This window comes from Ambystoma mexicanum, chromosome 5p (assembly GCF_040938575.1).
Source record: "Ambystoma mexicanum isolate Mex_15411 chromosome 5p, UKY_AmexF1_1, whole genome shotgun sequence".
NCBI lineage: Eukaryota > Metazoa > Chordata > Amphibia > Caudata > Ambystomatidae > Ambystoma > Ambystoma mexicanum.
In genome coordinates, this window is record NC_090930.1 from 1247380781 (window position 1) to 1247391169 (window position 10389).

General features: G+C 41.5%; 1 protein-coding gene across 4 annotated transcripts in view; it reads left to right on the forward strand.

The window, feature by feature from the left end:
* LOC138481515 (cadherin-10-like) overlaps positions 1-9032 on the forward strand; it is a 1315401-nt gene extending 1306369 nt beyond the window's left edge. For all 4 annotated transcript variants that reach the window (XM_069613702.1, XM_069613701.1, XM_069613700.1 and 1 more), the window contains one exon: positions 7948-9032. In XM_069613702.1, the coding sequence (XP_069469803.1) occupies positions 7948-8438 (491 nt within the window). In that variant the 3' untranslated portion in view covers positions 8439-9032. The remainder of the gene's footprint in view (positions 1-7947) is intronic.
* Positions 9033-10389: the final 1357 nt, after the last annotated feature.

The window sequence follows — 10389 nt, forward strand, 5'->3', positions numbered from 1 at the left end:
CAACTCAACAATACAAATCAACTAAAAACAACGTTAGCAACTAAAATGATAAAATTAAGTGAAAGAAGTGTTATCTTCATCTTATGATATTAAAAATTGCATGTCAAATCATCAAGCTATTCGGACTTCAGTCATCAGGAAACATTAAAAAAAAAGAAAAGGGATTTACACGTATTTCAACGATATATGCTTTGCTTATTTCAATTGATGAAGATAATTTACAACAACATATCTCACTGCCTTATGTTTGGTGTAGAATAACAATTCCCATAGCTTCTCTGATGTTAAAACCTGCTGTTCTACAAATAACTGCTTAAAGTGTATACAACGGAGTGATAACAGTTCTTCACATTCAGAACATAAATGTTTAAGAGTTTCCGCGTAGTGCTTACAAAATCAACACTGCAAGGCAATGCCATCATTCCTACGTCTGTTCAGTACATCATTTGTTAACCATAGGTTCATCCTAAATCTCATAAAGCCATCACGCTGTTTTGAGTTGGGAGTCTTTACCATGTAATTTGCCACCTTGTTATAACGTTTCAATTCATACGGGTATTCCAAGTAATTTTTATAATTTGCACAGGCGAGGTGAGTGTGTATCCAGTTTGCTTCCCAAATTTTTGTTTTCGCTCTATTAGGATTCTCTATTAACAAAACTTCATCCACCTGTGCCTTTTTCATAATAGCCTGAATTTTTAAACGCCATGCTTTTGGAAAACTATCTACTGAGTTCAATAGGTACATCGAGATAATATTGATAATGCCTTTTGACCCTTGGTTCAATAAACATTTGCGATACAAGGCACATAATTTCCATTTGTAAATTGCATAGACTGATATTAAGCCCAATTCATATCTCAATAGTGGTAGTGGTTGAGAATTCAGTAAATTTAAGACCTGTTTCCAAAATCGACCCTCTCTGAGAGCCCAATAACAGTAGGGCATTATTTTCTGGGTCTCTGCTCCATACAAAATAACGGGAACAACTTTTAAATTAAAGTATGTAATTATCGGCAAGATGGAGAATTTGCAATATCTGGTCTTAATTATGCGGGCTTGTGAAATTGCCATTTGTAGTTTAAGTACACCTAGTTTGTTATATTGGGCGTGGGAACACTGATTAGATATAATCATGCCTAAATATACATAAGCATTTACAACTGAAATTTGGGAGTTTTGCAATGGCCAATACAACCGGGCTAGTCTTTGCTTGGTGGTTCCAAATTGAATTATATTTGTCTTGGTAATATTAATAGTTATGCCGTTTAATTTAGTATATTGATCCAGGGCACCCAGTAAATTCTGCAAACCTTTAGGGATATGTGACATTAACACCATACAATCGGCGTATAATAGCCACTGAATTTGAACCCCCCCCCCCAATTTTGGAGAGTCAGTAATCAATTTGGCAAAATATTGATGAACATCTGAGATGAAAAAAAATAATAAAACTGATGCCAAAAGGCATCCTTGTTTCAAGCCCCCTGCAGTTTCGATTGGAGCAGTTAACAACCCACCTTTAGTCAATTTGATTTGGATCGTAGTATCTGTGTACAATTGAATAATCCATTTCAAAATTGCCCATGGGCAATTAGCTTCAACACGTTTTTTGTATAGGAGCTCTCTGGGGACCGCATCAAAAGCCATTTTGAAATCGATAAATGCCAAATACAGCGGTTGTTGTCGCTGCTGGGCTTTATAGATTAGGCTTGTAAGAGTGATAATGTTGACTGCAGTACCTGTACCCTGTAAGAATCCTGTCTGGAATGGATCTTGAAGATTCTTGTCATCTAGCCACGTATTAAAGGCCTTCAATAGTAACCTGGCAAACATTTTACCCGGGCAGTCCAATAATGCTATTGGTCTATAGGAGCTGGGATTTTCTCGGTCACCTTTTTTAAAAATGGGAAGGATGATAGATTTCTTCCAAGTCTCTGGTATAAAGCCAGATGTAAAGACTTGCACAAAGATGCAATGTAGAATACCTGCCCACTCACTGACATGCATTTTTAACATGACATTATGTAGGCCATAAGGCCCGGCTGCGCGGGATGAACTTAGTTTTGAGATACAGTTCCTTATATCATCAATATCAAATGGAAACCTACCAGCAGCTGTGTCCAAATGGAGACTTAGTCGCATGTTAGGAAAAGGTGAAAGATAGATTTCGAAAATACACTTGCCATGTCTCAGCTGCTATCGAATTAATTTGGGTAGCGCTTTGTAATCTATCAGAGGTGTTATTAAGCAAGGCCCAAATGTCAGCTGTGGAATTGGTTACAATTTGTTTCAGCATTGCCGCCCCATCCAATTAATATTGCTTTGCTCTTCTCATTTTGAGCCATTTTTTATATTGCTGCTTTAATGATCTTATTTTGCTTGCAGAATCTTTTTTATTTGACTTTACGAGCTGCCGAGTTTGACGTCTTAGCTCAGCTTTTTGGAACTTAATTTCCAAGTCAAAAAAATGAATATGTTGTTGCTTAATTAAGTTGTTACCCCTGTTAATCCGTTTGAACATCTGCATGGCCAGTGTATAATCTTTCACCCCCAAATCCGACCTTTGATACATTTCTTTAAGATTATGGTCTAGACTTCGTGGTTTCTCTTGGGTCCATCTTAATCTATTACCCCCATTATTGACTAAGACATCTGATATATTTGTATTCTTCCACAATATTAGATGGGATTTTCTGATTTGCAATGATAACTTTAGTTTGTTATGTCACTTACATCAGTCTGTATAATCTCCAGCTTTTGGACACAGTTGTCGGCTTTTACATTGATATATGCATAGTCTATTATGGCCCGCTGTTCACCTCTTTGCCAGGTGGCTTGGGCGGGGGTGTCTCCCCTCACATTACCACTCAGCATCAAAAAGTTTCGCTCTGCCATAATTGTGGACCAAATCAGCTCATCACCTACTAGTTCTGACCCCCCCATCTGTAATTAGATGAAGGTTAAGATCACCTAATATTATGATGTGTGACAGTCCAATCTCTAGAGCTAGAAAATCCAATATTTTCACCAGTTGGTGAAAAAAGACCTCTGACTTTAACGTGGAGGAGCACCAATAAATATTCCCGATTACTATTTTGTTAAGCCTGTTAGATAATTTAACCACTTGGAATGTTGGAGAAGGGGATTGATAGATTTTCAATTGGAAGCTATTTGTTTTCTTGACCGCCAATAGTAAGCCTCCTTTGGGCCTACCCAAAGGGCCTTTTTCGGCAGCCGAAAAAACAATGACATGCGAGTCCCAAATGGGGGGGTGGTAGAAGCCAGGTTTCCTGGAGGGCTATGGTATCGATGTCGATCAGATCACCAGTAGATATAGAATTAAGGTGTCAGTGCCCTCTAGTATTCCAGGAGACCATACTTGAGGTTTTCATGTCTGTGCATAGTTATGCAGACCTCACTTGATCTTGAAAGCCTGGCTGAGGTAAACTGTTCCGAGTTGATGTAAAAATCTGAGTCATATAGCCTTGCAGTACTGGGGGGTCAGTTAAGGTTTCTTGTATTAAACTGAACCCCACGTCAAACAATGCCATTCGCGCTTGCCATAGAGTCTCGGCCACCAAGGAAGATCAAATGTATAACCGGGCGGAGGACAGATCAGTGTGATCCGTAAATTCAATCTGTTGAATATCCCCTGATGATATGGCAGATAATGCCAGAATTTCCGCACATATATTAAGGACACTAGATCAATTCACGTCATATGTTTTGAATGGCGTGTCTCGGCACTTGATAATAAAACAATGGCGAGTTTGTTCTTTCTTTTCCTTATTCTTGTTCTCTTGTTCGATTTAACAAAGTTGCTGAAGACTGGGCCCACCGCTCCTGGTGACTGAGAGAAGCTAGTTGGGGACTCTTCAGCAAGGGTTTAAGAGAAGGAAATCCTTTTTCTGTCACGATATTTTGATTTATAGCCTTTGACTGCTGTACAAAAGCTTCAATAGAAGCTTTCATTTTATCTTGGATCTCTTGTCGAGAGATTGGCACCGCATGTGGAATTGGGATCGACCTCAGTGTTGTTGACTGTTGAGTTGGAATTTGATCTGGGTTAGCTTTGGAATTCAAGGCAAAATACAACTCAACTGAGGACCTAATCTCTTCCTGTAAACTCTTGGCGGGATTGTGAGTGTTCTGAGGAACTTTGGTGTTTACTGTGCTCTGCACTGAGAGCTGATTCATATTTGCATTTTGCACAGGATTGGATTTTGAGTTATGGGTTAAAAGCTGATTCGTATTTATGTTTTGGACAGAATTAGATTTTGAATTATGTACAAAGGCCTGAAGAGCTGGCGTTATTGGTAATTGTGATTCATACTGCTCGTCTATTGGCATCTGTGCTGACAGGCTAGGCCGGAGCTTTAAATATGATTCAATAGAACTTTGGATCTGTTTCTGAATTGCAACCAAGTTAGACATGCCCTGAGTGGTGGACTCCAAATCCTGGGGCTACATTGAGATTGTCGCCGTCACTGCAGAGGTCATTGGGACAATGATCTGTGGGAGACTTATCTGCACAGCTCTCTGATTTTCCAAGCTTTCCACCATCTGCGCCAGTTCATCTAATGGTTCATGTTATAACATTTGAACCATGCTCTGTTGTGCTTCCTGCATTTGATTGCTGGAGTCAGAGGAGCTTACACACGCCTCTGCAGAGGGGGGATCCATTAGAGTTTTCTGTTTTGACCTTGCAGATGATTTTGGGTCGAATATCTGTGATTTGGCCCTCAACACTTTTCGTTTTTTAATTGGTCGTAAACTACTAGATTTAGTCGCTACCGTGGTGAATACATTGGCTTGGGAAAGCTGTTTTTCTTAGATTGGGTTTTAATCGTCGAGGTGGCGACATCTATGGGAAAGGTGGAAGTCAAGTCAGAGACAGCTCGACTAGTTTCTGGTGTCTTAGAGGGATTAACAATCAAATTGGTCTCCTTCATGACGTTAACAATTTGTTCTGCGGGCACAATATTCGGCGGCATGGGCATAGCGGCAGTACAATCAGTTTTGGACGTTTGTGATAAAATTGCTAGTGGCAGTTTATCATTATCCAAATCCAGAGATTGTGGAACCACTTTAAGCTGAGAGTCAAGGTTTGTTATTTTTTGAAATAACTGTTCGATAGATGTGGTTTGCTTGGAGATTTTCCGATCCAAGGCCTCATATCATTTTGCAATGGCCAGTAGTGCTGTATTCATGGCCACAAGGGTGTTATTCAAAGCCAGAGCCTCCGAAAAGGAACTCCTCTCTTTATGAAGGGGGTTCAGGAAAAAATCGGAAACCCGTGCCCCCTGTTCAAATTGAGGTTGTCTCAGTGTGGGGGCGATAAACGAGAGTGATTCATCAATAGATACAATAGGTGGATTTACTTTATTTATGGCTAGAGGTATTGAGTCTATTGCTGCTTTTTCTCTCTGTGAAAAGATAGGTGATAAGGTTTCAATGTTATCACTGGAGCAACTTTTATTACTTGCTTCCAGTTGAATTAAATCGCCCGTGTTCGAACAAATGTATAGCACTTCTTTGGCATCTTCATCAGTTTTATTTGTAATGTTCATGAACTCAATGTCTTCCTCTTCAATTTCTCCTACCATTGTCAAGTGGGCATGGGCTTGCCTCAATTTTTGTTGGGCCTCGACAGAACATGATATGGGTTGGGTGTCATATCTCCTGATAAATCAGATGATATGATATGCATGTCATCAGGGAGAAAAGCAGCCATTATCGTTGTATCCGTGGGGGCACCATTTACACTACTTCTAACATTAGTAGCCTCTTGGTCACCCATTTGTGATGGATCAAAGATCCTGTTATTAGCAGGCTGTGCTGCGGGATATACTACCTCTGGGCCTAATTGGGTAGTATAAGGTGTCTGTCCAGTACTGCCCTCACCATCAAGAGTTGCTCTCTCGGTTGGGGATGATCTGCTATCATCTCCCACTGACAGTGAGCGTTTAGAGGTTTTATGGCCAGCTCTAGGTAACAGGGTCGTGAAGCGACTCTGATAGAGTATTTTTCTAGAGGCAATATTTGAACTCAAACCATCCAATTTTGCTCGTAATTCTGAGATGGGTGGCATGCTGGTGGTCAAAGTGTAATGTATCATTCGAAAAATAACATACAATAAAATAAATTAGAATAAATATATAAACTACAAAACTTAAATGAATAAATAAATAACTAGACAAATAAGTGAATAAATTAGTCAAAGGCCTCCACAAGACCCACCTTCGTGCTAGGGGAACAGGTCAGAAAAACCCCAGCAAGGTTTTGCAATTGCACCCGGCGACCCGCGAACAGTGCTGGTGAGTGGTGCGGGTGCGCCGGGAAATGCTATTAAATGGAGGCTGGGGGGGTTATCTCCCGTTGGTGGTGGGCGGGGCCTCGCTCCCTCATGTGAGTAACCTTAAAAGTAAGAAAACAGGAAACAAAGAATAAAAATAAAAATTAAGGTAGGTATTAGGCACCCGGCCTGGGGAGCAGTCCTGATATAAACTGTCAATGGGGGCACAGTGGGACAATGGGTGCCAAAAGTCACCTCCTATTTCCGATGAACGAGGTCAGGCAGGCTCGGTGCGACTGCGTAAGACGTCCTCCTGGAGTTTGCAGTTCCAAGCACCACGCAGCTTCGGAGGAAATCAGCTGGTTGAATCCACGGCACTTCGAAAGCGTATCCAACAGCTAGACGATCCACAATCAACAGCAAACAGTACTTGTTTGTACTTGCTGGTGCGTGGTGCGTGTGCGCCGGGAAATGCTATTAAATGGAGGCTGGGGAGGGCTGTCTCCCATTGGTGATGGGCGGGGCCTCGCTCCTACACGTGAGCAACTCTCCCTCTTCTCAGTTATGTATGGTAGGCAGATGAACATGGGAGTTTGGGGATCTAGTGGTCCTTGGATAGGGAAGGAGGATGAGGGAGGTTGGGGTTTATCTAGACAGTACTGTGTTCTCCAGAGATGGTCATCCCTTGTCCCATGAAGGAGAGGGGCTCTCCCTGTGATGCTCCTGCATTACACCAACCCCAGGAGGAATATTGGGTAGTGTCCACTGCACCATGGCCCCATGGGAAGGGTCTCCTACTAGGGGAGAAGGGATAACATCTGAGGATTCCTCACATTGCCCTAGCTGAAGACCATATATTTCTTGATCGGGTGTAGCTAGTTGACGAGTATAAGCAGGCATAGATAAAAAACACCTTTCTTTATCACATGTGCTTCCTTTAACAGACATGATATTCTTTGATGAGTAAAGATGAAACATAGTCTCCTGTAAAGGTCCAATGGTAGACATGATGGTGGAAGGTGAGGTTATTGATTTGATTACCAGCATGAACTGCCTTATATAAATAGTATTTTCAGAATGATACATCTATACAATCCAAGAGAGGACCCTGACATTAACATCATCCTTGCCTTGAAAATGGCTTTGTTATGAATCTTTCGAAGACGGTGTTCTGAGTAGTTTCATTCTTTATTTTAGTTAACACTCTAAAGACCTGTAGACATCTACACCTAATGTAGACAGCTGTACAGAATCTCCATGCAATGCATTATCTCGTTTAGCGCCATTATAGGTCTTAAACCTAAAAATATCAACTTAGCAACTAAAACATATTGTTTAACATTCACGCTGTCAACAGTGTTATCTTGAAAGGTGTTCTACTTGCTCATCCCCATCACTCAAAAGAAAACAGAAATGATATAATATTCATTGCTTTTGCACAGTATGAAGTTATCTGTATTATGTAGCAATAAGAAAGATGCAGGAAAGCCTTTTACGCTTCAGATATTTGAAATCTATAAATGTATTGCGCGAAGCTATTGAACTATGAATGGTGCTTTTTTTGCTGTCTGTTATACTTCGAATGAAAGTCAAGTGCACTCTGATCTGATTCACAGTGAATCTTTGTTTTTCTTCTTTTTTTCTCCTAGTTATAGTGGTGCTGTTTGCCGCAATGAAGAGGCAGCGGAAGAAAGAGCCTCTGATCCTGTCCAAGGAGGACATCAGAGATAACATTGTCAGTTACAACGATGAAGGCGGTGGAGAAGAAGACACGCAGGCTTTTGATATTGGCACACTTCGAAACCCTGGGGCTATGGAGGATAAGAAGCTCCGGAGAGATATTGTCCCTGAAACCTTGTACTTGCCGAGCAGGACTGCGGCAGTACCAGATAGCACGGATGTGCGGGATTTCATCAACCAAAGGCTGAAGGAGCACGATATTGATCCGACCGCCCCACCATATGATTCTCTTGCCACGTACGCCTATGAGGGCAACGATTCCATTGCAGAATCCCTGAGTTCGTTGGATTCGGCGACCACCGAAGGAGATCACAACTACGAATACCTCAAGGAGTGGGGCCCGCAGTTCAATAAGCTTGCGGAGATGTACGGTGGTGGCGAAAGTGACAAAGACTCCTAAAGAAAGTTCCGCTTCCTGTCCATTCAAAACTAAGGACATGTATTGGTGCGGACTCCTTTTCACTTCACAAATATTAACAATGAGATGAACTGCTCTGCCACGCAGCACAACGCTTTCCTTTGAGAACTGAAATGATTGCTTAGGCTACGACTGGTTCTTTTGATGAATTTATTAATTTGCATATTGAATCACATGGGACACACCTTTTATGAAGTCACGTTTCCATGGACAAAATGCTACTGGAATTCAGTGTTGTCTGTTAATTGAACAATTAACTTCAAGTACTTAAACAGGATGATTTTCCAGCAGGCAACCACCTCATGGAAAAAGTTGCATCTGCTGGAATCAATGGACTGACCGTTCCAGCAACAGCTTTTAAAAAAATATAAATATAGGACCATGAGTCTAAGAAAAAGATGTCCAATTCTGTACATTAAAAAATGAAGAAAAACAAATGTACATGTGGTGTTAGTAAGTGTGGTATGCAGCTGGTGAAAAAAGAAACACATCCATTTCATCAAACTCAATCTGCCAATGTTTTATATTTATATTTTTGTATTTATTTTTAAGAAATAAACCAGGTTTTACAACTACCTCTCTTCTTGCCTTCATCATGTTGGAGCATACCTTTTGGAATTCTGAGCATTATTCTGGTGTACCATGTTTACTTCTTTGGGAGTTGAGTCAATCCACTATTAACAGTGATAATGAGTCCTTCCAATCTGTTATCCAATCACACAGCAAGCCAGACAAATTATAATACTTGGCAACAGTGCATAATTGTAGACAACTAGTACAAGGCACTGTTTCTAAAATAAAATGAAAGCATGCAAACCGTTGAGAACACTTTACGTGATTATAGTTGTATTGTGCAACCAGCTTGCAAAGTTTGTATGTATATATGTAACTATTGTATTGGTAATGCACCACATGTCGACATCTGAACTCTTTGCAGTGGTTGGGAGTCAGAATCATTGTGCACAGCTAATAAGACCTCACTTTAGAAATTGGGGGCAATGCCCACCTGTACTTTGGGTACCTTTTGCCTCTGGATTCTGGTGAGACGACTGTGTGGGTTCCTCTGTGCTGACAAAAGGGTTATCTTTACTTGGAGGTGGGGTACATTCATAAATGGCAGAGATGAATACATGCCCCCTTGCACATGGACGTCTTTAATGCTCCCTCGAATGTTGGAAGGCTATGATTGGTCTTCAGGCGTAGACTCAGGTAGTTCCAATGTTTTGAGCAAAAAACGTGAATCTATTTTCAATCACTGTTTCCTGTGATTGAATGTAGACTGAGTAGAAACAGTAGCAATGCCTGATTTTAGCATTCACCTAAGGGCATAGTGGGGAACCAGCTTTCAACGACCTATCAAGCCTTTTCTTCCCAGGGCGTTATACAACATGCACAATCATTGTAGTGGATAACATTTTGAAAGTCCTTGCCTTTCAGCAATTAATGTGGCGGCAGCCCAAGTTAATGGCCCGAGCAAAGTGAGGCCCTTATCGAGGGCTCCTGGTCGTTACCCCCCCATTCCAGTACTTGGAATCAGAGTTTAAGGCCATTAGCACCCTGGGCTACCAAAGCGGTAGCCAGGGGTTCTACAAAGAAAGCATTTTCAGTATTGAACGCGATGCCTCGCACGTCCCGTTCAATCACATAAAATACTAAATTGAGATAGCCGCCATGGAAAGGGAAGGCGGGGCTCTGTACCCCTGCCTTCCCTTTCCATAATGGCCGTTGGGAGCAGAGAGGAAGGTGCGGCTGCGGCAGCGAGTGCCACCGCAGCCGAAATAAGGTAAGTGTGGGGAAGGGAATTACAAAAAAATAATAAGGAGGAGTAGGGTGGAGGAAGATGGCGGTGAGGGGAGCCATACATCAGATGGGATGGAACACAGGCTTTCACCGGCTGTTCAAGACTTCGATTCTAGCCACTTGATTAGCTGGC